Source organism: Dermacentor andersoni, chromosome 9 (assembly GCF_023375885.2).
Source record: "Dermacentor andersoni chromosome 9, qqDerAnde1_hic_scaffold, whole genome shotgun sequence".
NCBI lineage: Eukaryota > Metazoa > Arthropoda > Arachnida > Ixodida > Ixodidae > Dermacentor > Dermacentor andersoni.
The window spans coordinates 105,786,913-105,814,895 of NC_092822.1; the positions used below are offsets into that span (position 1 = coordinate 105,786,913).

The 27,983-nt window shown below is 46.6% G+C and overlaps 1 protein-coding gene across 1 annotated transcript in view; it reads right to left on the reverse strand.

The window, feature by feature from the left end:
* The window catches only part of LOC126527912 (putative phospholipase B-like 2), a 79,876-nt gene extending 53,247 nt beyond the window's left edge, over positions 1-26,629 (reverse strand). Inside the window, exons 1-3 of the mRNA XM_050175756.3 lie at positions 26,496-26,629; positions 13,875-14,135; positions 1,698-1,944 (exon numbers count right to left, since the gene is read on the reverse strand). Of these exons, the coding sequence (XP_050031713.3) occupies positions 1,698-1,944; positions 13,875-14,107 (480 nt within the window). The 5' untranslated portion in view covers positions 14,108-14,135; positions 26,496-26,629. The remainder of the gene's footprint in view (positions 1-1,697; positions 1,945-13,874; positions 14,136-26,495) is intronic.
* Between the last annotated feature and the right edge of the window lie 1,354 nt (positions 26,630-27,983).

Consider the following 27,983-nt stretch of genomic DNA (forward strand, 5'->3'; position numbering starts at 1 on the left):
ACACGAGTGTATGAAGAACATAAATTATAGGTCATGGCATGCGTCTCATGTAGGTCATCAAAGAGCCGCGTGCGTTTTGGTATGTACCAAAATTGGCACAGTACGACAAGAGTGTAGGAAGAACCTCAATGGTAGGTCATGACATGACCGTCATGACATGCGTGTCATTTAGGTCATGAAGCAGCCGCCTACGTCTTGGTGTGTACCAAAACTGGCGTGGCATGACAAAAGAGTGCATGACGAACATAAAGAATAGGTCATGACATGGGTTTCGCGTAGGTCATGAAACACGCGTCTGTGTCTTGGTGCTCTCATGGTCGTTTCATTAAGTCGGTATGTACCAAAATTGGCATAGTGTGACACGAGTGTACGACCAACGTAAATGATAACCCATAAGAAGAATTCCAGGCCATGCCTGTCGTGTAGGTCATGAAAGAGCCGCCTACGTCCTGATGCTCTCATGGTCGTTTCTACCCACTGCTTCGCATAACATCGATTCCCACAGGGTGTGCGATGTGCCGACTTTTTTTATTTTTCTGCAATAACACACATCTTGTATACAATTTTATTCAACTGAGGGCCCCGTTGCAGTTTTTGATTTTGGGAACTTCGTATCCATTCCATCTGTGAATAATCATTGCTTGCTGAATGGATAGTAAAATTAAACTGACAGGGATACACCAAATAAGGCGCCGTCTCATTTATATTTTTTAGAAAGCGCCCTACTAAAGAGAATGTACTGCTCACTTTCAAGGAAATTGACAAAAGGTTAAAGAACGGTGCATCTGGACATGGCTAAACAAAACATAAGTATAAATCGCAACGAACAGTCAGCATGTTGCACGAAACGACTGCCAGAGCACCACAATTCGCGTATTCGTTTTATAAGTGCGGTGTTTATTTGCTTAGCAGCAAAATTAAAATTTCGTTCCACAGCAATAGACAATGAGCGCGATAATACTTTTGAGCAGACACGCTGCTAATGGAGGAGTGCGGCCAGTCGTGAACGCGTCCCGGGCGTCTGAGTACACACGCGCTGTACACCGGCCGTGGGTAGAGCTGTCTTTGCTAGAAGCATTCGACAGTTAGCGACAACGTCGTTGTCGCTACGAGCCTTACTTCGTAGATTACGCACGATAATGAGCGGCCCGCGTTGGTTGGCACATCACCCACCATACGTTCCTGTTCACTGTAACGCTGCACCGACGAAACAAACAATCTTGAATGGCTGGAAAAACACGTGGACGAAAATCGCCCAAGGCAACTACGGCGAGTTCGGTGATGCAACAGTGGCGACATTTGCGACAGGACCAGCTGCATACGTTTGGAAATATGGCTGTAATAAATGTTCAATTCGAAACACATTAGGCGTTTGCTAACTCTAATAAACATTCTTGGCAGCAATTAAATTGACACTAGGGCTACAAAATATTTCGACAGCGTTTTTGTTCTTAATGAAGGGCACGAGGCTTTACGAGAATTTACGCGCAGAAAGTAGCTCGAATATTTCCTTTTTAGTAAGGGACCCTTACCAGAAAGGACAGACTTCGTTGTCGTATGTCACCTTGTGCACATGCCTTTCTAGTAGATGCTCCTTAGTTCAAAGGACTTTGCAGTGCCCATAAATAATTGGTATAAGTTTGCATGCATCTTAAATTACAGGCGCACTTTTGCTTAAGATATCACAAAGCGCCTACCAAATTCCAGTATGGATCGACGGCTCTCAGACGCTTCTCGCTCCGCCTTGAGTATTCGAGGTTCTTCTGGACGAAATCATACAGTTTTGCGCAAAATTTGGTCTGGTTCTCGCAGTAGTGAGCAAATACATTTTCCCACTGGGCATCGATGAGCTTGCGGGTTAGGTGCGCTTCCAGGGCACCAGCAGCGTAAGCCTGGATTTCATCCGGGACATTTGGGCTTGATTCCACTTCCAGGTATGACCAGCTGCAGGAAACAGTGAATCGTTAGACAATAATAACCACGTCAGATCAAATGTGTTACAAACCAGAGTACCTACTGTTTCCTCAAACGAAACCAATTGAGACGTGCTGATGACAGTAATAACGTAAAGGCAGTGCAAACCACAAAAATGCAGGAATAAAAGTGGATGATGATGGCAAAAACAACAAACAGGCACTTTGTAGTTCCTTCGATTTACTGCTCTCTTAATTTATTGCTGCGCTACCTTCGGCCATTTGCAATGCTTTTACGTTATGAAACGAACTCGCCCAAATTGCTATTTTCGTCAACTCGCCAAAATGATGCATCCTACGTAACCACGGCGTTTGGCCGAGAAAAAGCGTCTGTGCTGCATCGAATAAAAACAGGATCTTCTTATACCTCTGCGAGAAGCATCGAAGAACATGTAATAAGATCGGCTCCCGCTTTCAACATCGGTTTTGACCCGTTAATCAGAATGTACCCTTGGCTGGATTACATCAATCGACGCTTCGCAACCAGAGGATCACGGCGACACCACCCGCTCGCAGTAACAGCTGTCTGGCTCGCTGTTATCTGAACCCGCCAGCGATACCGCCGCCCAGCCTGCTCCGGCGTCCATCGCTGCTCGTCCAAGTTTCGTGCTTTGATGGCCTCGCCGGAGCAGCCCGTGCTCCCTAACGATGTACGACTGCCCGATGACATGGACCCACAGGTTCCGGACAACCAGGCTGCCTCGTTTGCGCTGCTGACTTTAACGAAGAACTCGGTCGCCGCTGTTATACCTTCCAGGGTGCTGCTGCTGCCGGACACCAACCCCTTCGCCCCACTCATGGACCTAGTGGAACAGCATGGCATTGAAGGCAGGTCTGCGAAAACTTTTTACCAAGCTCGCGTCATTTCCACCACGCCGAATGGAGAAAAACGTGCACGAGGCTCGCTCATGCTGACGCCCGAACGACAGCACACGAGTATACCCAGGGATTACCCCTGTGCGAGGGGCGCACGTCGCATGCCTCCTGCTCCCGTTAGTGGCCAGGACGAAGAGGACAACTGGGTACATGTTCGTTCTCGACGCACAAAGCAGAACCGCACGACGGACGCGGCGAAGCCGAGCTCAGGTGCCACGCGTAAACATCAACACACCGTCATCCTTCGGCCTAAGCAGCCGTGCCGCATTATGGACGAGCAGTTCATACGGTTAGACAAAATCATAACGCGCCACATTTTGGCTCATCTCGGTCTCTCTAAGGAAGACCAAATACCGGAGTTCTCGGTTCGCGACTTAAGTCAGAGCAATCAGCTTGCTGTCGACGCGTCCGAACCCGAGGTGCGCAACGCACTTCTCGCAATAGCGTCCCTGCCAATCCGTGGACAGGATGTGCCCTTTCAAGCATACGAAGCCATTGGACGTAATCAAATCAGAGGCATTATTAGAAATGCTGGAGATAAGATTTCTGAGGAACTAATGAACTCCTTGCATTGCCGCAAGTGCAAAATCCTGCAAGCACGCCCACTTGGAGACAAAGGTACTGCCATGGTCACATTTGAAGGTAACAGCCTACCCTACAAGGTCGGCCTGCGGTCATTTACTATCCGTGTCTTTCCGTACCGTGCACGAGTGGCAGTTTGTGACATATGTCACAAGATCTGGCACTACAAGGAGCAATGCCCCAACACTCTGGCAGCGAGATTCTCTACATGCGGTCTGCGGCAACACGAAGCGGGAACACAGTGCCCGAACGCAGAACCTAAGAGCCGTAGCTGTGGTGGTTCTCACTTGGCCACAGCCACAAACTGTCCAAAAAGACGACAAGTCAACAAGAAAATTGAACAAGAACGCAAGCCGGCTGCCCAAAGGCCACGTAGGAAAAGGCAGACAGAGGGGCGTCAGCACCGCTCTACCGAGAGCGGAACTGCACAAAATTCATCTAGACCCATGCTAAAGGCAACGTGCCAGAATTTCTACACCGGGCCACCAGTACCCCCAGCAGCCCAGTCAGAAGCCAGCGGTAAAGCGACCTTCGCGGATGTAGTTAGACAAGCGAACGCGCACCTAACAATCAGTTCCAGCAATAGTACAGCATAGTACAGCGCTGCAACCACCCTCAGATGGAGTAGCGCAGCATACTCGCAGGGACCCAGCTCAGTCAACGGTGCATACACCTCCCAGCGATAATCCATATCTTCCTCCCCCAACGACACTTCACGATCTCGAGCGGCGTCTTGAAAATCGTATGGCGCAAATAGAGAAGTCCATCCATTAAAGCGTCCAACAGCTTATTAACAGGGCCATACAAACATGTGTCCACACCATCATGGAGCGTATCATGCTTTCCGGCACTCTCCCTTTTGGCACAACCTCTCCGACAACCGCAGGAGCACCAGCAATGCATACGCCTTGGGTACCACCAAGCTTCATTGCTGCTGAAACAACACTGCCTCACCATGTCTAGCTCTTTAAATTCATCACCATGGGTAACTGTCCTGCAATGGAATTGTCGTTCTCTTCGCACCAAGAGGGCTGACATGATCGCCCGGTTCTCCAGCAAGCGAGACAACACCAGTCCCTTGGTCATTGCCCTTCAAGAAATCAGCGGCCCTGTGCTGAGCATAATCGGCTATGACGGCTACGCCCCGCCTGTAAAAGTCGCTGAACCCACGAAGACCGCATTGTACGTGCGACGAGGAACTACACACGTGTAATTAGACACGCAACCGTGGTGCAGCGCTACTCTTAGCGTTGTCGGATGCCGGTTAGAAGCCTCATCACAGCGTACAATGCTCATCTTTTGCGTCTACGTGTTCCCCGAGAACACAAGGAATAAGGCAACTAGGGCACTCGTTGATCTCACCTTCATTTCCCACTTTAAGAAAATTTATGCGCAAGACACCATATTGTTGTGCGGGGACTTTAACGCTCAGCACATCGCCTGGGGATACAACAAATGCAGCCCGCGCGGTCGGCGCATCATGCAAGATACCTCGGAGAACGGGCTGACACTCCTCAACATGCCTCAAGCACACACGAGGCTGGGACAGACAGTTCACCAAGCAGACACATCACCAGACCTTACCTGGAGTACTCGTCCGCAGCTTTTTCAATGGGAGGTGCTGAACGATTGCATGGGGAGAGACCACTTTCCGATCCTCATACGCTTTCGCACAGGCCATGCCAATCCGAAAATGAAGTCACACGCCACTACACGGCTAAGCCACATAACACACTGGGACAAATACCGCAAGTTACTGCAGCAGCAGTCTCCAGCCAAGAACATTGACCATCTGGTATCACAGCTGTGCGTAGCGAAGCGAAGAGCCACCAAACGCTTACGGGTTCCCTCTGACCACCCAGAGCCTGATAGACATCTGCTCACCTTATGGAATAGAAGGCACCGGATACTCGCTCAGTACAGGTGGTCTGGTCGCACTGCTCACCAAAGAGCACGGTTGCGCAAAATACAGCGTTTGATCGAAGAATATACGACTACGCTCGCGTCAGACCGCTGGATGGGAATTTGCGAATCCATCAATGAACAGACTCATACCTCCAAGGTTTGGGCCATCCTGCGCTCTCTTCTCGGCCAGCGCAAGACCAACAACGGCGCGGCTCGTGTGGCCCTCCGCGAAGGCCTCAGCGCTCAGGAACTTGCCGAACAGGCTGCTGAACTGCTTTTCCTGCAGACGTCTCGCCCCACTAACACCACATACCAGAAGGATGTACATTCTGAAGATAATGAACCACTTAACAGCCCCTTCACCTTGATCGAGCTGGAGCATGCCTTGCAGCGTGGTAACGTACGTAGTGCTCCAGGGGTCGATGAGGTGGGCTTGGCTCATCTACGCACTCTGCCCCTTGAGCACAAGCACGCTCTTCTCGAAGAATTTATTAGAGTCTGGGATACCGGGATACTGCCCTCCACTTGGAAGTTTTCGGTGGTCAAGCCCATTCCGAAGCCTGGTAAACCACCACATACCTTATCCAACCTCCATCCGATCTCTTTGACCTCGTGTGTCTGTAAAGTAATGGAGAGCATGGTCAACACACGCTTGATGTGGTACCTTGAAGATCGCGATGGTACCAAGAGGCATCGTTCAGTGCCAAGAGGCACTGAACGCATCGTATACACGGACGCTGCACTGCCTGCAGACGACGTTAGTAACACCTGTTATGCGACTGGGTGGTACGACCAGACAAATGAAAATCAGAACCGCCACCATCATATATCAGCAGAAGCAATGTCCAGCACCCGCGCTGAGCTAATGACCATCCTAGACTATTTGGAGTGGGCCCTCGCAACTTCATCTCACACTGACCCTGTTCACCATCATGTGTACACAGATTCCCAGGCTGCCCATCGGGCATGTGCTAATATTATGTACACAGATCCCGTACTGCAGAATATCCGGCACCAGGCACGCCTGCTCCGCGAATGTTGCCACGATGTTACCATTCACTGGGTCCCTGCGCACTGCGGTATCCCCGGAAACGAGAAGGCTCATAGACTGGCGTGCGCTCATCTCTCTACCGCGCTAGCCAGAGCCTCCGATAATCCTTATCCTCTCCTAGCTACCACATCTGAGGTAGCAGACCCAGTGGCAGACAAGCATGCGACCAAACAACGACGTGCCGCCTACCTCGCAGCAGTCGGCAATCCTCGCTCTATACCGTCACTTCCACCGAAGGTATTCACACGGCGAGAGTCAGTCTTGCTTCGGAGAATCCAGACAAGCACCCTCCTTACTCCTCACTTGTTGAACCGTTTCCACTAGGGTGGCACACCACCACCCATAAGTGGCTTCTGTTCCATGTGCACATGTCGTGCTGATCTAAACCACCTTTGTTGGGAGTGCCCCCTCTACATCCCACCAAGGCTTCGTGCCCTTTCTTCTCTCCGGACTTGGGCTTGCCCGGATACCACGTCTCCGGACCATGCCATCGAACTCTGGCGAGCACTGCTGCTGTTCCTTCAGGACCCTGCAGCACCACCCGTCGGCGATCGGCTCCGCGACAGCCACAAGCGACATGCCGCCCCCACTTAGCTGCCTCCAGGACGTTCATTAATAAAACGGAGGCAGCCTTACCCTTCCCCTTTTCCAATAACACCCCTCCTCTTTCCACCGCAGCGTCTTCGACGCATTTTAATGTGGAATAAACGTGGTTTCATTCATTCATTATACCTCTGCACGGTTATCGAAAACGTGACATACGAATTTCCTGGCTGTGCTTGAGACTGGAGACACTGAACAGTTTTTGTGCTCCTGTCCTAGCTAACATACCCAAGAAACGCCTCCCGCATGCGGGCCTGCAACAACTCGTATTTCCGGAAGGATTGGTTATGTTCCGCATGGAAACGTCCTACTGTCTTCATATTTTTCTTAAATTTATGCTGCAACTCCACTTGAGTTGTCTAAGTATGTGTAAGGAGACTGCCAAATTGAAGTTGGCCCAACCCCAAGCATCAAGTTGGCCGAACTCCGCATTTTAGTTGGCGATCCACAAATATTCAAGTATGCATATACCGCCAAATTTAGGTTGGCCCACCTACTAATTTAGGTTGGCCCCAACCCAAATATTTCCGTTGGTCAACCTCTATTACCCGCTCCCGGCGCATTTTCTATGGAACCCTACGTCATCATCATCATCATTGTCATCATAATTTATTGTCCCTTAAAAAGGCCGCTTTAAGGGTATTATATAAGGGAGGGGGCAAATGCATCAATAAGAACTACAGTAATTGTTATACAAAGGTTAACTTACTTATACAACCGCAAACAAAACTTAGTATACACCCTCGAAGACGGTGGGCGTGAAAAAAAGAAGGTACAAGTCATAGCACCTCCGGCAGTAAAACTGGCAGCACAACTGGCAGTACAACAGAGCAGTAAAAAAGTTAGAAATTAGGGTAAGAGCGAAGTGGTGGTAGGTTACGTGTTTAAAGAACATAACAATAGGTTCTTAAATTTATCTGAATCACTTTTATTTACTAACTCGTCGGGTAGCGCATTTCATAGTTCAATAGCAATAGGTAAGAAAGATTTGTTGAATGCATTAGAGGTACCATGCAGACGTTGTAGACCCATGTTGGTAACCAGACGGTGAGAAGTGTGGTTGGGTGGTAGGAGAATAGTGTTCCTCAGGTGAGAAAAAACTATAATGCAGCTTGTGAAAGACAGAAAGTTAAATTTTGCTACGAAGTGTTAGACTGGAGATGCTGAGATATTATTTAATGCCACTTATACTTATATGCTAGTCATAGTCTAACTCATAGTCATAGTATGCATATATCTGACCCTATGCCTATTCTCCTTGATCAATTTTAATTTTGGGGAATTCAGATTTTACGTTATCGCACATAAAGCTATCAGTCATCTAATGTACATTATCGTAATGATTAAACTGCAGATTTTTCCGCAGATGCCAGCCAGTACAAGTTTCACGTTACGGAGCGGATTTGCTGGGGTACTGGCCAAAGAATGCTTACGCAGTAATGCACTAATCAGCTTGTCTAGTGGTGAATACACCATTTACTGCAAGAGACATTCATCGGGAGCAATTGCGGCCTGGATCTCCACGCTAAACAGCATTTGTAGCGACAACATGCCACTCCCACCGAAATGCATACTGTCCGCTCACTTGGGCAAAGTTACTATCTGTTCCGAGGAAAACCTGTTCATCTGTTCAATAATCAGTTGAAAGAATACTACAGTGTGGTTCCCAATAACACTTTCCTGGATTGCGACAATATGTTGTGGCTCTCGAAATGCCTTCACGCGCGCATTCCCTCGTCGGTGCCAACAAAATTACCTTTACGAACATTATTAAAAAATCTCCCCAAGCACTCCGTACATATGGTCAACCAGCGAAGCTGAAACGTGCAGCCCGGTGTTTAACACTTGGTCAATCCGGACAGTTCATTAAACGACGGCTTGGTAGGCTGCCGGATCCTCAGTACGCAGTTGCGGCTTGCGCTCCGCTGCACAAGCAATGTTTTTGACCCCGGGCTGCAGCATCGGCATGACGTAGACGAGTTCGTTCCCGGTTCTGCTCGCGGCGTTGCTGATCGAAAGCTGCCTGCTCTTAAAGAGTACGCATGGCACGTGTTCTACCAATTTCGGAGCCGGAGAGAAACTGCTGCGCGCACGCTCGGCTGCGACGGAGAGCAATGACGTCACTACTGGCGTAGCTACTCAAACACCACATAGATTGCGCAAGGCGTTTTCACTCCGATACATGACGTCATGTTACCTCGTCCCATTGCTATAGAATGTAATGTTGGTGCTGCCGAGTAGGCAACAGTGATTTTGATGTCCTTGGCCAGGTATCGTGACGTCATGGATCCGAGTAAACAGGCGTTGTGCTATCTAGGTGGTGTTCGCTAATGGCGTGCCTCTCTTTTTCTCTTTTTTTTCGCGCATGCACATGGGGTTGCGCCGGAGTAGTTTTCGGCGCAAAGGCGGCCGACAGATGGACGGATGAATCGGCTAGCCATATACAGCTTGGCTACAGAATTTACAATAAACCCAGTGGAAAGCAAAATGCTGAACTGTTGCCTCCATATTGATTTGACTTATGGATAAATACGAGGGGCGGCTTGCACGAACAGTTAATAACGAAAATAACAGCGAGTTTTCGAACACGTCCTTTAATATTCCGTAGACAACACCTAGTCCGGACAAGAACGGGCCCTTGAATTTGTTATTATTTTCGTTATTAAATGTTCGTGTAAGCCACCCCACATCTTTAGGCGTGGATACTAGGCACTAAGGCTAGGAACTAAGGCATATATAGGCACCAAGTACAGTCATTTGGTCATGTAGAGGCTTCAATGATTTGATCTTCCACTCTGAATGTCAGGATACATTGTAATTTTTAAAGGGACGCACTCCAACAATGTCATATTTTGTGAAATTCAGTTGGTTTTCTTCATGCTATACTTTCGTCCTGTAGTAAAATTGTCGAAAAAATATTCGTAATACGCTAATCAAATTATTTCTCTAAATTTCATTTCCTATCACAAATTAATTTGGCTTTAGGGAGGGATACTCAACTGATTTAGCATTATTATTCCTATTACATAAGATTCGGCAGGCCATTGACGCTGGAAATTTTGCTGGCGCATTATTTACTACTCTTTCTAAAGCGTTCATATGAACAAGTTATGAGTTATGTACAAGTGTTATGAACAAGCTCACTTTTTCATAACATATTTATTGCTAAATTAGACTCTACATGTATAACTGTCCCAGCGCTGCGGTTATTGCGTAACTATTTGAGAGTGACAGAATATACGATGTCAATATCTAGCACTTGCAAGAATTACCATTCATTCACCGCAACAATCTATATTAAGACTTCTCTTGTTTTTAGTATACATAACGACCTCTCACAGTGCCTAAGGTCATCTGATGGTATCCTTTACGCCGGCGACACTACCATTTTATCCTCAGGCAAAAACCTCGATTAAGTAACGTATAACGTTAACCACGACACGGCCAACATTGCAACCTGGTGCTGACTCAACAAACCACACATTATTGCTACAAAATCTAACTTCGTCATTTTCTCAGGCCTCCGTCGCCAACCTTTGCTTCCTGCATACTTTATCCTAGTGACAATGTAGTGTTTCTTGGCGTCATATTAGATAACCACCTAAAAGTTAATGAACATGTTTCATCTTTAACAAAGAAGGCAGCCCACGGGATTAGAATATTAAGTAAAGTTCTGAATATACTAATGTAATTACACTCATCTGCCTTCACTACGCTGTTGCTCAGCTCTAAGGGTATTTTATCATTACAGAAACTAAATAAATACTGACTTGGAAAACTTGTTCATAAGTCTGTTAACGGAAAGCTCCCGCTCCGTATAAATAGTAATAGCCAGTCTCCTCACTACACGTTTCCCCGATTCACTTCTTCCAACAGTTAGATATTACCAAAACCTATAACTGGTAATGGTTCATTTACTGCAAATTTTTCATATCACGAGAAGCCAACGAACGAAGACACCAAGGAAAACACGGTAAATTATTTGAACTGAAGCATAACTGCGAGCAGGCCTAGTTGGAACAGATTCATTTTTTTACAAACTTTGTGTGCGCAAACGAATAGGGACAAAGAAGAGGAGCAACACAAGCTTAGAAAGCGCTCGTTCTTGTGTTGCTCCTCTTCTTTGTCCCAGTTTGTTTGCACACAAAATGTTCTTCGGAAATTATTTGTACTTACTCATTGAATTAAAGAAATTATAAAGTAATGGCAATACCAGGGGATGAAGAAACAATTTGCCGCAGAAAATGCGCCGGGAGCTGGCAGAGGCTACCGACTTGAGCCGCTGGGCATAGGCAAGTGTTTGCGATGTCGCCGTGCTCGCCGCAACGTCGCCGCTGAAGATTCTTGATCTGACTCTGGCCTCTGATTCTCGCGTATTAATTGCGCTCTAGCCAGGTGGCGCGCGTAAGAAGATTTGATCAACTCGGCTGTGAAACGCCGTGTGGTGGTTGCTTCCGTAGGTGCAGCAATTTAAGAGCAAGTTTCCCACGCGCGTAGATTTCCGATCACCGGAGAGCAAAGCGTCCCTTCCCCGTTCCTTCCCAGGCTTTCATCGGACGTTCTCGGCCCTTCTTGTACTTGCCAGGCCGCTTAGTCATGTACCGAGGACAGCTCTTTCGTTGCGCTCATGGAGTGCGAATACAACCACGCTGCAGCCAAATCCAGAATGGCAGCGTTGAAGGAGCGGCTAAGAGTGACGATCCGCGGGTTTTGAGGACCGCAAAGAAGCTCTTAGAAGGCCGGAGCTTCGCAGAAAAGTGCGTCACACTGGACTTTGCGTTCTTGGGAGGTTTACTTGAGCAGCTCGACGATGACGGATATAGCGCTGGAAGACGTATACAGCACTGGGCGCACAGGAAGAGGAAGGTGTTGGTATTATTCGAGCAGCTTGGGCAAGCCAACCCTCCTTCTGACCCTCAGAATGTGGGAGCCCCACAATGAGTGCCTTCTCGAGGCTCATTCAAAGAGTCAAAAAGCTGACTGAAGCGCACCATCGCAGGGATGACGCCCTAGTCAGTTACCTGCAAAATGCTTCGCATAGCTTTTAGTCCTTCAGCACGTTACCATCTGCATACCTTTTAGTATAATTTGGAGGAATGTGGGACCCTAGGTTCCTCTGATAAATAACAGTTCGTAAGGTTGTCTGTGCTAGATAATGTACAGGTGTATTAAACAGTTGTTCATTAATAAGTTTTCAATCTGTCTACATACTTCACAAAGTGAAATGAGTGCCTTAAGAACACGGGTATATTTGTCTTTCTTCACTTTATTCACATTTGGAACTTCTCGTTACAACGACCCTAATTTACTCTGTGTTCTCAACGTTTTTCTTAAATTACCTACAGACATGTGTGCCTACGGTTCAACATCACTGTACCCAACACATTTTCTGTCTAGTTTATTCATTGGCTCGTCATCAGCGCTTGCTTGTGAGTTGTGTGTCCTGCTAACCGCTCAACCTACCAAACCAGCTACATTGCTTAATATTGCCGATGTGGGCTGGATATGCAGCTATGATACAGTGTGTGCGTATACAAAGAGTTTTCTTTTAGCTGCACCAATTTTTCTAAAATATTACCTATGGCGGATAGCACAATTCTATAAAGTCTATTAGGCGTCCATTACTTCTACGAAAAATCACTATGTCCAATTGAATTATTACCATAATTACGCGATTTAACTTTTTAATTATTTATTTACGTCACATATTTCAATCTACGAATTATAGCCGCTGAGTTCGAAAGGCGTGTCCACTTGGAATGAATTCTCTCTCTGGACATCACCAGTTCCGAGATATTAATTTTCAGTGTCCATCGAAATGCATTGGTGTTCCAGTTACTTTTGCGCTTCAGTGCATAAACAGCGGCTTACTAAAAGGTAACTGGAACGCCAGTGCATTTTGCCGGGAACCGGTGATAAGAAAGCCGATGATAATGATAATGACGATTTATTGGCATCCCCTTTGAAAATGAGCGTTGACAAATGATAAGCTAGCCTGCTTGAGGTAATGAAGTATGGTAGACATATTTTTCTTTCTAGCATTTCTGTACACACCTGCTTAATCGTTTATCCTTAAAACTTCTTTATCTACCTTGTATCGCTGCCTATGCTTTCAACGGATCTGATGGTATCAATCACTTCCTTGTTTTTTTTCCCCCAATACTCTAAACGTGTCTTGCTTATCTCGACTGCTGACCGGTTAATACTTCCGACCACTTTAAATACAAGCGCTTATGGACGGTGTACGCTACTTACGGGTCGAAATCGGTTAGTACGTTTGTATTGCATTTGGATGCGCTGAGTTAGCTCCGGATTTTCGCTACAGCAGACACATGCCTCAGCTTGTTGACAATAATTGCTCCGGTATGTTTTTGTTAGGAAACAAACTGGAGCATCAAATAGCAAGGCAATGCCCTGTTTTCTGTCACTTATATTTTCCTGTGTAATTAATTTCTGCTAATTCTTCCAAATCTCCATTAACCTTTTGTTGTTTCTATTATTTGCATCCACCTCATTCTCTCCGTTTCCCTCGCCTTCTTTTTGATGAGAAGAAACCCATGCGGATTTTCTAAGAGAAAGCTTAGTAGTTGAAGAAAGATTCATCCTGTTTAGGGATGGCTAGATTTGCCTTTGTATGCCATTGTAATGTCCCATCTTTGTCTTACCCTCGCCAATAACAACAAGGCCTCCCTAGCATGCTTCAGTTGGATTCGACGGACCTCCTTCTGTCACGTGGAAGTGGTGTAGCCACTCTATGTGCGGCGAAATGTTTCTGAACATAATTCCAGACGCATTGGGGCAATACAGTGATATCGGTTTCATATTCCCTAAAAAATATACATACATTATTTTAGCCGGCAAGTGCACCACCAGTCCAGACTCACCCGCTCTTGGGGATGTCGTTTTGAAAATTTGCCCACGCCACTGTAGTCAGGGTCGAGGAGCCGCCATGACGAGGAACCGACGGTGGTTTGCCGTCGTGGATGCGAAGGCGACTGGTTCCTGATTCTAGTGTGACCCAAGCCCATTGGCAGTCAGTCGCTCGACACGTAACCAAGATTCCGGCCAGAAAAAAAAGTAGTAAGAAGAGGGCAGTGGCCATTCTTGAGCGCCTCATACTGCGTCCGGATATTACAAGAGGTGTCCTGCGCAAGCCGAAACAACAGGTAAGCAAATAATAACACCAATATTTCGATCTTGTATGTTGTCTCCGCCCATATGAATCAAAACGTGAATCGTTTTTTTTTGTGCTTTTGTAGAACTTATGCAGGGTTTATGTTTTTCTAATGTCATTATCATTTTTAGTATCCTTGACACACTTTGGGATGTCCGATCCATCCATCCATCCGTCCGTCCGTCCGTCCTTCCGTCTGTCTGCCTGCGTCTCTAACCGTTTTCCCTTCAACTTAGGCTAATGTGCTGTTCATGGACTGAGAGGTAGAGCATGAGTCTTCCATGCTGAGGAAACTGGGCTCAAAAGAAAGGCTCGGACCAATGTGGGTCACTGGGCACGGGACTGTGGGCATGTGCTCTTTTTAATGAGCCTATTTCATACAAACCTGGGCCCCTCGGTGGGCGCCACACTCGAATAAACCGATTTCACACCTATTTGGGCCAGTGCGCATGTGCAGCTCTGCAATGAACCTCTTTGATGCCAAGTTGCATTATTGCTGCTTGTGTTCACAAGCAGCTGTATGATATCGAAGAGGAAGATGATTGCCTACGTTATTTTGATTAGCATTCTAATCCTTATCATTTTTTGCTGTGCTCCAGAAGTAATCCACGAGTTTCTGCTCAGGCAGGGTAACGAATCAGCTCAACAAGCAAAGATTGCAAAAAAAAAAAAATATTGGCGCGAATCCTGAATATTTTGAAGAAACACAGCATTGAGACGCATGTGGTCCTTGCCGTCATCAAAGCGCAGTGGCTCGATGTCCACACCTCCTTCGAGGGAGATTTACGTCTCTTTCCGGACGCGCGCCCTCCCTCTCTCAAACGACTATAGTGCTGACACAACATACCACACAATTCCGTCCTTCTGTCGTTATTTCAAGCTTCTTAAGAATCTTGCTTTCATATCTTAACCTATCATCAGAAATAATGGTCACCGTATCATCGCCGCATGTCGATTCCCAAGGATATGTGCGCTGCCACATTTTATGGTGCATATCGACGCAGTACGCAGCATTTGACGCATTTAGCGTTTTTATGCAAACATATCGTTAAATATTCAAATTTCAAACATGAGTAACTAATTACTGTCTCAGAATGTACAATACGATGGCCAAACAAACGGGACTTCAGAAATGTGGCGAGTCGTTCTGTAGCCCAAATGCTAATCGCATTACCGTCGACACTCTATGGGAGATGAGTTCCGCATTACTTTTTTGTGAGTTGGTGTGTCCATTCTTTTTATCTTTAATTCTCGAGGTCTATCTTGATCGAGCTGTTGAATTACCTCTACCTATTTGAGAGCCACTCGGATAGCGTTTAGGTGTAGATTCATAATTTTTTGATCATATTCAGACCTAGCTCCGTTGGAGCCTTTAGCGTTATTGTAACTGGATAATGAAGAAATGACAATGACACAAATTTTCGAAGTTCATGACAACTCTGTAGCCGCTGAGCAGAAGAACAAGAAGGCTACCTCTTCGAATGAAATCGGCCACGCTAAAAAACATGCACATAATCAAGAAAGTAAAGGGTGCCCTAAAGAACGTTAATAAAGAACGCCAGAAAGCACAATAAAATTTCATGCTGTATGGAATGCGCACAAAATAAACCGCGCATTATAACCCCCCCCCCCCCCCATACAAAGCAAACACTAACTTGTGCAAAGCGCCCCAGATAATATAGAGCATGCTGTAAAGAACATGATCATATGTTGTACCAGGGAATTACAGCAGAGTTCCGAATCACATTGCGTATCTTGAAACCTATTGTATTAACGCGAAAGCGTTAAGGGGCCCGTGCCGCAGGAAATCTGCTGTCGGACGTGGTTACGGCAAAAAAGATTTTCGAACCACGCATACCCAGGCCTTCCATGTGACCGAAGGAACAGACTGAACAAATTGAATTTCTGAAACTTAAATACGGGAAAAAATCGTCAACTACGACTTACACATCACTTACAGACATGATATCTCTCGGACTGTAATTTGACAATGCGAGAAAGCGTAGTTATGTTACACGAAAATTTAAACAAAACTTTTTTCCAGCGTTTCTACAACCCATAGGCCGGAGACGGCGTCCGCATTTGCGCGCGCCGGCGCTTAAATATCGCAGAGTCCACTGAGCGGCGTGCCCGCTTCCTTGAAACACTTCCAGATGGCGCTCGCCTCCGGCGCATCGTGGCGCATGCATGGTGTCTCTAGCAGAAAGCCCGCCTTCGTGCATAGCGTTCGCCGCGAGCGTTTCCCAGTAAACAATGCAGTTACATACGCTGCAGTTGCCGGGAAGCGTGAGAAGCAGTTAGGGATCTTTGAATGCTTTCGCGTTCCACTCTTAAAGGCGAAGGTTCAGCGTCCTCCAAATTTTTTCCGTGATTAATGAGGGAATTGCAGAAAATTGCTGGGCTAACTATTCAAATATTCTTGCTTTGGGCCAGCTTTCTTAAAGAAACATTAGGGTAGCGTTCGCGAAAACAACACGTAAAATAGGCTCCAACAAATGCACGGTCTTTTTCTTTTCTTCTTTCTTTGCGTTACTTTCTGATGTGACCTAAAGCACGCAGAAGGAAAAAAAAGAAAATACTCGCAAAGTTTCTTTCCTGTATAACATATGAAAAGTCGCTTTCGTTCCGCCGTGAATGCTGCAGCTAATCTGGAGTTACTTTTGTTGGTATTCGGGAAGCGGGTCCTTCTCAAGAGAAACCGCACAGAGACATGCTGCACTACGCTTTCCCCGTCTCGCCCGCACGCCGTGCGATCGCTTCGCAAATTTCATTTTATTAGAGGGTTTCAGGCTACGGGACACAAGGCACACCGAGCTGTTGGGGTACGCAACCCAGCTGTTTGCACTTCGCTCTATTTTGATCTCGCTTTGGGTTCCTTTGTACAACGGGCGGTTTCGGCCGTTAACCTAAAGTTGCGGTATTAATTTATTATTATTGAGCTGATCGACAAATCACGAGAACGTTATCTATATTTGTTGCTAAATGGAGGTGACATTTCGTAATTTGGTAATACTTGGCACGAGGAATTACGTCGATTTAATATCTTGATGTGATAACTTTATTTGGAATCCCGCGATTGGGAAGCCCGGGCCTGGGGCCGCCTAGATGGCCACTGGGAGCTGCTGCTCCCGTGCGGCTTCCTTGGCTCGCTGGACGGCCCAAAGTTGGTCTTGGAGTTCTGAGCTGAGCAGCACGGCCGACCACCGCGCCCGTAGATTTTCTGGGGAGACTGCCATTTTATTTTGGTATATTTCAGAACCCCTCAACATGTGTTGAAGGGTGGCTCTAACAGACTTGCAGAGCTTGCACATATCGCTCTCGTATATATCGGGGTAGAAAGTTTTTAGTTGCACGGGACTCGTATAAGTTTCTGTTTGTAGTCGCCTCCAAGTAACGGACTCAGCTCTGTTCAGTTTAGTGTGAGGCGGTGGTAATACTCGCCTCCGATTTTGATAGAATTTGGTAATATCGCTAAATCTTGTTAATATATCTTTTTCTCCATTGCCTTCACCGAGAGACTGTTACAACGCCAGACAAAGCGAAGACCTCATAGAAACGTGGGAGGCCAAGCTCGTCTCCGAGGACCTGGAACAACAACGACGCCTCGTCGCCAGGGCCAAGGAGGCAGCGAAGGCCAGAGGGTTCCTGGAATGAGGAGACCTCCCACCCAGAGTAGAACCGGGGCTTACTCCGGAACACTGTTTCCAAAATAAAAGTTTATTCCTCCTCCTCTCCAGATTTCCTCCTCCGCGTTCTCCTGACCGATGGAAGTCACTCTTTGCTCAGCTCGGCGAGTGAGACCTCGAGCTTCGCGGTGTGCTACCTCGTTGAGGTTGATTGCGGGAATGTCTAGAGTCGTATGCGCTGGGAACCAGAGCAATTGCCTGCCGTTCTTCTCTGCATTGGAGAACTTTGCTTCATTGACTCTGATGATGTGCCATGCCTCAGGAGAGATCCTACCTTTTGCATAATTTCTAATGGCCGCTTGAGAATCACTAATGATGTACTGAGCATTCGTGGAGACCAATGCTAGTGCAATGGCTATCTCCTCTGCGGTCTCGGAATGTTTGGTATTAACTGATACGCTTGTAAGGAGTTTTTGGGTGTGATCAACGGCAAATTTATTTTTATTTGCGGTATCTCCAATACCATCTTACGGTATAAGACCAAGTGCGGCCACTCTGTGAAACTTGCGATGAGAACTGAACAATAACAACGATAATATGAGAACTAGACGTAGGCGCATCTAAATTTTTTAATGCAAATCAAATACGAATATTGTCAAATATTGAATCGAATATTGAATATTCAAAGCCAGACGCATATACCTAAAGCAGGAACATTATTTACGTATAATTAGGTAGGCAGCCAGCACTAACTAGTAAAAAGAAAAGGCAGACCAGCCGGAGTGGCGTGGTGTTTTTGGCATTTCGCTGTTAAGCCCGAGGGCGTGGCATCGGCTCGCAGCCATGGCGGTCGGATTTCGATAAGCACGAAGTGCAAGAACACCCACGCATTTGTTGCATGTTAAGGAACCCCTGGTGGTCAAAAGTAATCTGGAGTCCCCCACTATGGCGTGCCTAAGAATGACATTGTGGTTTTGGCACGTAAAGCCCAATAATTTATTTGAGAAAAACAGGCAGCTAACCACCAGGGACACACGATGAGTTTTAAACATAAGATCCTTAATTACCATTAAAAACAGGACGAATGGCCTCTCAACAGTTTAGCCTGATTGCTAATAAGCTTTCTAAAAATGAGTGGCGGCTTTCTGAGAAGCTTTGCAAAGAAACACTAAACACATGTTTTGTGTAAAAATATCAGGAGTTGTTGAAAAAGAAAGAACCAGCTTCTAAACGACTTGTGCGACGTAAACGTATCTGAAAGGGCCCCTTTCGGATACGTTATATTTTAGCCCACTGGTTGTAGGCTAAACTATAAGATATAGCCCCCATCCCCATCACCAGAGGGGCAAAAGTACTGTCAGTGTGCAATAAAAATTGGCAGGTTGCCATGTAGGCCTTCTTCTTGTTCATTTCTTCTTCATTGTTTCTAGAACTTTTGCCATTGACTCCTGATGATTTGCGATAATTTGTTTAGCAGACATGGAACAGTGATAAGACTGTGACACTCGGTTCTTGCGAAGAATTCAGTTAGCTTCAAATATTCTATAATGCCAAACAGTACCGTGAATTCGTAAACTTAGTGCGTAATATTTGATTCGTATTTGAAAGCTTGAATATTCGCCCACCACTAACAAGAACTTCACAAGGCCCTCTCATGAAAAAGAGATAAATATTTAGGTAAGTTCGTGAACAACAACCTGTCATCGCACTGCATGGGAGCCTTACACGGGCTGCACGCATACGCTAGGGTAAAACTTCGGTATAGTATTCTCAATTTCAGGCTTTTCAACATGGCCTCAGAGATGGCCCTCGCTGTGTGCGCTTCCAACTGTCGGAGTGCACGCTTTCGGTGACAGCGCTCCGCCTGCTGCTGTCAGAAAGCATGCCGTGTGGCTCTCTCGCGCACCCTTGAGCCCGTCCCGAACCTATCGTGCGTTGCGTCAACATTTGAAAAATATTACTTGAATGTCGTTCAAACCTTTTGGACCCCTAAATATATTTTGGCGAATGAAGGCAATGTACTCGGCTAAGTCATCTGCAAAGGCAAGAAAGAACCGAGCAAATAGCTCAAGGAGAACCGCGCTAAAGAAAAAACGAAAGATTTGCTCCGAAAGGAAAAGACACCGATAGTAAATGAAGAATTTGCTTGTTAGGACAGCCATTTTTATTTTATCGATGTCCTTTTTAGAACTCTTTTCGTTTGTGCCGACCAACTCACTGCATGCAGCACATCACCAGCGTTTTCTCTCGTTTGTGGGAAGGCAGTGCACAATATGTGCAATGTGTAACAATTCTATCCCATTCAAAAACTGATCGTGTGGTTGAGAGTGCTAGGCCAACTGCATGTCTGCGACCGTTTATGTGATTTAAAGCACGCGTGCGGCTTAGAGTTGTCACGTGCCCATACGTCGAAAGGGCAAGCATTGAGCGCATACGGTGTGTCCCAGCTGACTTTAAAGGTAAGTTGTTATAGAGGCCTTGAAAGCGTTTTTCGCAATTTTGTACAAACCTACTGATTCATAACAGTACATTCTTCTGATCATAAAGTGAACCATTTGAGCACTCCGCGTAAAGCGTGTAATTCATGAAAAGTTTTGAAAAGTGTACGTAGCTACAGATCGCAGCGGCGCCGCTCCCTGAGCTTTCGGCCACCCCATCACTATCTACATAGCGGGCGCGCGTGACATTCGAGCGACCCATCCGACCTGCTGTCTGCGTCGATAATTTTCAAATACATGGTGAACCAGTGAAAACACAGGCAAGGCGGGAGATAGAAACTCAAGACGATGAGCAAAATGAGAACAAGGTGAAAGTAGGAGGCAACGTTTTGACAAGTGGATTTGAAGAAGACAAGTCCAGTTGTCGAAACGTTGGCTCCTGCTTTCACCTTGTTCTTGTTTTGCTCATCATGGTGAACCAATGTTGTTCGTAAAAGTTGGAACGTTGGTTAATTTGTTCCTTTAAAAATGTAACAGAAAGAGAACACACAACGTCAATTTGTCACTTCACTCAAGCACTTCCCGCACACAGCAAGTGTCGTCTGCTCGTCTTGCAACTTCCGTGAGCTACGCGATCAGTTTTGGTCTCGAGGTTTCTCTTCGCGGGGACTATGAGCCGCCCTTGTTGCTTTGTGGGCGGCAAATCTATCAACTGACGACGCGTCCAGCAGCCTCATTGTGTCACTCTACAACACCACAGGTGAGCGAAGTGGCTGCAGCGCATCGGGCTGCCAGTATATATGATCGGTGCCAGGACTTATGCGTTTACGGCCGTCACTTGAAGCCGCATGATTACTACCACAATATCAGGAATGCATGACCAAATTTGCGATCAGTGTATACAAATGAAGTGGCCGTTTCTTTACTAGATTGTCCGCGAATACGCGTTAGATGTTTCTTCGTTACAACTTGTATTTCTTTACTAATATAAGATCAGTGATTTTCGATGCATAGTTCTTACCGTTTCTTTGTGTTACTTCGTCTTTTATACCCACTCAGTTGTCTATCTGTATTGCGCAAATCGGTTGTGATGCCCTGCGCCCGACAAGATGCTCTCGTGCTGCGTGCCACGCTGCAAGTCATTCAGTAAACAACGGACGCCAGGCATATCTCTCCAAAAAATAGCAGGCCATCCGGAACTGCGCGCAATATGGCTAAAAGTCATTTCTCGTGAAAACTGGACACAGAAGACGACGTCGTGCTATTAGACTGCATGCAGGTGACAGTTGATTTCCTTTAACTGACTTCAAGGAAGGTTTCCAATTTCACAAACTTAAGAAAGACGCCGTCCCTAGCGTTTACAAAGAATATCCGGCGTACTTGCAGCCTCCTAAAAAAAGGCAGAGATGCGACACATCAATGAAAGAGCGCGAGGGGAGTGCGCTAGCCAACGCTTCACTGCCGAAGCGACGAACAGTCATTGATTACAACCAAATGGAGTCGTGCCCGCATCCGCTCGACGACTTGCCGCTCGTCGACGTCACCTTCGGAGATTTGTCAGCCGTGCACTGCACCGCTACCGTACCGTTGCCACCCGTGAAAAACCATGCTAGATAGCGCTGCATCACTGCAACCGTGGAAGTGCAACTGAGCAGTGCAGGTGTCCTCACAATTCTCGGTTTCGGCAGTGGACAAACGAAAGTGTAGGCGCAGAGAGCGAGTCTTAAATGCCGCGTATTGAGTGGCCCAAGAATACCGTGGACAATTGTAAACAGGAAATACGAAAGCTCAAGCAAGATTGTTTTGTTCCTGCATTCCTCCAAGCGATCTTGCTGCATCAGTTAGTAGAACAAGTTCAGAATTTCGGGAAGAAACCAACGTGGTCTGATCTCACAGTGCGCCATGCTGTGGTTGTGTGTAGCCTTTCGTCTGGCGCATACGATCATAAAGAGCACATGCAATCTCCGGCTGCCCAGTCAAAGCACATTGGAGCGTTTTATGGGCTCATCACGTGGAGAAGTTGGCGTGACGGAACTCGTGAAATAACGGCTATCAACCGAGACCGCTTCTCATCCCTCATCACAAGCCAGGGCGTACTCGTTAATTGTAGACGAAATGCGCGTGGAAGAGCGGCTAGCTTACCATAAGCAAAGGGACACCTCCATCGGCGAAGCAGACTATGGTAAGAGCTTCCCTAAGGAAACAACAAATGATCCTGTGCTGGCCAACTAACTTCTGTGCTTCGTCATTAACGGTCTTGCAGTTTCGTTCAAAATACCTGTGGCCTACTGTTTCATGGGAAATTGCACTGGCCGCGAGCTGCACTCGCTCATGCGACACGTCCTGAAGGAAGTTGAAGACATAGGATATTTGGTCGTGCGAATTGTCACCGACAACCACAAAATCAATGTCTTGGTGTTCCAACTTCTATGCAACGGAAGTCTCAGGCATTGCATTCAGTACCCTGGAAGGAACAGCGAATTGAAAGTTTTTCCTGGCATTCGATCAGTGCCGCTTGGTCAATACGTGCGATCGCGGTTGTTGTCGCGCCACATTGGAAAAGGCGGCGAAATAATGGCGAACCACTTGAACATTCATAAGGCAAAGAATGGGTAAGGGGCGCAGACAAGGACACAAAAGAAAAGAAGTGGACAACGCGAACGCCGATGGGCGTTCGTGTTGTCCACTTCTCTTGTGTCCGTGTCTACATGCCTTACCCCTTCTAGTTTTAGTTTTACGAAGCGTGCCTAACTTATTTGAAGCTGAAAATAGTCCTGCACGTTTCTCTGGCGCCCCATCTACTTCAGGCAGTACGAAAAATGGTGGAGATATCGAATCATGGAAATTTTCTCCTGGTCCCGGCGGCTACCTTGCACTGTTAGCAAGCGACTGCTTGTCGAGCGCACCTGCTTGAGCAGCCCTTCCGCTACCAACAAGTAACTAATGATTAGTATATCCAGCGTCCTTAAGACGCGTGGTTTGCGACTGGAAGCTTGCTGTCAATAAATGCGGGCGTGATGTCTTCACTGCTTTCCTCAAATACAAGTTAGTTATGTCCCTGTTCATCAGCGTTTAATGAAATAAATGAAAATGTAAATGTTTTTTAGCTCGTGGACTATAAAAGCAGCACGTTAGATTGTCTTAACACAAACTTAACGTCAATGAATCTGAGAATATTATCTACTGGCAATTCAAGAGTCACATCAAGGGAAGTCAAGCACTCGCTAACAATAGTAAAAACACCGTTTTCGAAAAAAATGACATTTTTGAAAAACTGAAATATCATCGACACATCTAAAAACATTCATAGAAACTGTTGATCTTGTGAGGCGTTCACTTATGTTCCTATCCAGTTGGGCTAAATAGAGCTTACTAAAAACAGGAGCCAGGCGCGACCCGTGCATATGGCTTCCTTCTGCAGATGGCCTATTGTTCAACTGAAACACCTGCTTCGCGTGTAAATCTAAGAGCACCACACCTGTCGACACAATCTTCGTCACATTGAAAAAACTCATTGTGCGACGGGGGATAATATACTTCCTCGACATCTGCTGTGATGTCTTTTGTCTTTTAGGTCCTTGTTAGCGTGACATCTCAGAAAATAAGGACCTCATGAAAGTTTTTTTCATGAATGAGGTCACTAATATCAGTGCAGTTGAGATATGAAATCACATAAAGGGCATACATGCCCCCATTCACACATGCGCCCTCAGAAGCCTTTACTATCATGCAATTTTCCAAGGTATAGAAGCCATTGTTGCTTTTCCACATTTTGTGGAGCGATCTCTAGGATAGTTCCCAACAAAAAGCAATGACATGGTTGCGGGAAGATTTGGGGTTGGTATGTCAATGCTGGGCGCAGGGTTCTTAGCAGGTATGTGGCCAGCACCGATGGACTCCTGTGCCACAAATGATATCACTGTGCATGAAGCTACCCGCCGTGGTTGCTCAGTGGCTATGGTGTTAGGCTGCTGAGCACGACGTGAAGTCGCGGTATCGAATGCCGGCCACGGCGGCCGCATTTCGATGGGGGCGAAATGCGAAAACACCCGTGTACTCAGATTTAGGGGCACGTTAAAGAACCCCAGGTGGTCGAAATTTCCGGAGTCCTCCACTACGGCGTGCCTCCTAATCACAAAGTGGTTTCGGCACGTAAAACCCCATAATTTAGTTTTGTGCATGAAGCTTTAACAGGTTAATGGGATTCATACATCATAAATAAGAGCAGGGGCTACAGCGAACTCAGCAGTGAAGAACTCCGCACTGATTTAGACCACCTGAGCGTTTTGAATGCGCAGTCAATTTTGTGTACACAAGCGTTCTAGCATTGCGCCCTCATGAAAATTTTATAATTGAACCCTCCTCCTCATTGTTAGCCGAGCAGCACCGTGCCTACTGAGCGACCCAAGGTAAGCATGTTAGTTGAGGTACATCAACTAAATAGCTATTTTTTCACCATTTTTGCATAAAAGTTGATGAATGACGCTACCAAAGCTCCTGGCGAGTGAATGGTACAGTGTTTTTTATCACTCGCAGGGCGCAGTCCACGAATAGCACTTATATGGGCCGATGGTCTTAACAAAGCGAATCATTGTTTCACTCAATTGCCGACATAGTACTCACAAGAAGATGCAATTTTACTGCAGCATTGCGCACCACAATGCGAAGCTTTCTAAGAGGCTACAGCCTATTAGGAAGTAATGGGCTCACCCACCGGGGTAGCTTTGTGGCTATGGCGTTGCAATGCTGACCTGAAGGTCGTGGGTTCGATCACGGCCACGGCCGCCGCATTTCGTTGTGGGCGAACTGCAAAACACTTGTGTGCATAGATTTAGGTGAACGTTAGAGGAACCCACGTGGTCAATATTTGTCGCGAGATCTCCAACTACAGCGTGCGTCATAGGTTCCCATTTCACCACAGAAAAAACCCCAACGTTGTTGCCATGACAGTTTCTGAGCAAAAAACTGCGGCAGGGCCTAAAGGTTTGTCTCTTACGCACACTCTCGAAGGCAAATCAGAGAGCTCCGATCTCCAGTAGTTTAACAGGCGATGCATGCAACAGTTCCGCGGTACGTCCCATTGATTAGTGCACACTTGTATAACCGCCCATTTCGAGGTGTTTGACAATATATAAATTTTATTTATTTATTTATTTATTTATTTATTTATTTATTTATTTATTTATTTATTTATTTATTATACCCTCAGGTCCAAAGGCATTACAGAGGGGAGTGGGTAATATAGGTTACAAAGACAATAAATACAATACAGTGAATTTTGTTAGAAAATAATTTCAACATTCTCCAAAACAAACCAATGTTGTTAGTGCATCACGAAATCGTTGATTATCCTCAATGGCTGCAATATCGGGAGGGAGGCGGTTCCATTCGACAGATGTCTGGGGAAGGTATGAATGAAAACAAGGTTTAGTTTTGCACTTTTGGATGCCAACCTTGTGCCGATGATCAGTGCGATGGGAGATGTATTCCGGTGGTGAAATAAGATCCTCATGTAGCGTGACGTGATGATATACCTTGTGGAATAGAGTGAGGCGACTGATTTTCCGACGAGATTTCGAAGATGGGAGAGAAAGGTTAGCTTTCATAGCTGTGATACTTGCAGTACGGTTGTAATTTGAAAAAATGAAGCGAACGGAGTTATTTTGTATAAGTTCAAGACAATATATAAGATTTTCCTGCCCAGGGTCCCATATAGATGACGCGTATTCAAGTTTAGGGTTTGGCAAGTCTTTGCTAAACTTGGGGCTATGGTATCGTTCTTGAGCCTATTATAGACGCAGCATTTGGTCGTTTTCCAGCTGTGCGCATACTTGAATGCTGCGAACTATGCAATGCGGCAAGTAAACTCTGTGGAGACAGCCCCAAGCCGCTAGAAATCATACCAAGAATACAGCACTTGCACAGTTACAAACACCGCGTTTAGAAAGCGCAAGTCTCATGCTGCTTACGCGACTGCTGTTGATGAAGAAGTTGAACCAAATCACATAGGAGCCTCTTGCAAGCCGTCAAGATTATTTGCAGCCGAAGAAACGCGGACGCAGCTCGTCGTCACAAGACTAGTTCAGACGCTCGGCAAAAAGCAGACAATTCAGAAGTTACTGTGCCATCTGCTGGGCACGTTGTAATTGAAATTCCAGAGCACTGTGTCGTCTTGTCGATGCAATGTCAGTGTGTTGCTCTCGAAGGTGTCACGCGGTGTTCACAATCTAGCTGCAGCCTACGACGAGAAGTGAATACCACGCTTACCGCAAGCAGGCCCCGACGTTCGTCTCACTTCGCTGCTCCGCGCAGGACGCCCGCTTGTCACAAAGGGCCGGTGTCACGTGTGGGCGTTGCCGGCGTCGTCGCGCTGAAGTGTCGCGCACGCTACAACGCCGCCGTTACCGGGCCACGTCTGTCGCCGCGTTTGCTCTCCTTCGCCGCAACAGACGAGGGGCGCTGAAGGCTGTCTCCTTGTCTGGAGTAGAAAATGACCGTGTCCCACCGTCCGACGTGGCATACATCATTAGAAAGACGTTTTACATGTTTGTCTAGGGATAAATCGAAGAGGGTGGGCATCAGATGCAGATTAGGAAGAAGCCCATAAATGTGAAGACTAACAACGAAACAAAAGTTCTGTCCAGCCAGCTTATTGAAGTAAAAGGCAGAAAATATACGGCGGTTGAATGTCTTTGATGACTCTATTAGTACTTCGTTGCAAATTAACGTTACAGGTCATTTCTGTTGGAACCACCCGTTGCAATCCTTAAATTTTATGAAATTTTCCAGCACAACACGAGCGAACTTTTCCCGAATTATACTCCCAGTGTACTTTTTGTGGCTACTAGTCATATACTCTTGGCCATTATTATGAAGGTCTAGCTCGGGAGCTCCTGCCTGCATACGTAGTAAAGGAGAAATTACTTTCAACGCTGTCCACGGCGAAAAATTGTGCGGTGTCTCGCAAACAAGAATGTCATAGTTACGCCCGAAGGGTGAAATATTCATTGCGATAACAAATTAGTAGACAACTATACGAAGTAAGCATAGTGGTTTTATGGGCTGCAGAATTATGTAAACATTGGATTACTAAGTAAATTAGCAAAAATAGTTCCAAGAACGCACAGGTAAACGAGAACGCAGCTCGCTCGATGACCACGAAAAGTCGCTGTCAAAACGCTGGAGTGAGGAATCGCGGCAGCAGCAGCGAGAGAATTGACCACCGTACTGCCTGTCGCGTCAACGCGAAGAAGCGAAACATAGCGCATATCAGCTTTGAGCCCTCGGTGCACCTAGATTCTGTATTCAATGCAGATCGCTTTCAACATAAAGCCCGCGCGGCCGCGCTACACGCAGCACCCGTCCGTGAAGACGCCGCCTCCCTCCTCTCCCCTCCGGTGTCATGTGCACAACAGAAGACAGCAACAGAAGACAGCATATTTGGCAAAGTTACACTCCTGCTTTTAAAAGGCATAAATGCGCAGTTTCTTTCTGGTACCGGAAAACTAGGCCGCCGCCAAAGCAGCGATGCCATGAACTTGTGTTACCGCTGCTTTACATCGGCGGAAAGCAGCGGTCCCGGTAGAGTTGGCAAGGTTGCCGCGTCTATGCCGCTTTTCTGGCACAGCGTCTGGTACACGCGCAGACTACCTGTTAACGGCCACTTTTCGCAGCTGCTGACAAGCGGCGGCACAATTTCATACCAGTGCCACCTTGCCAGCCCACTACCTTTTCCATAGATTAAGGCGATGTCGC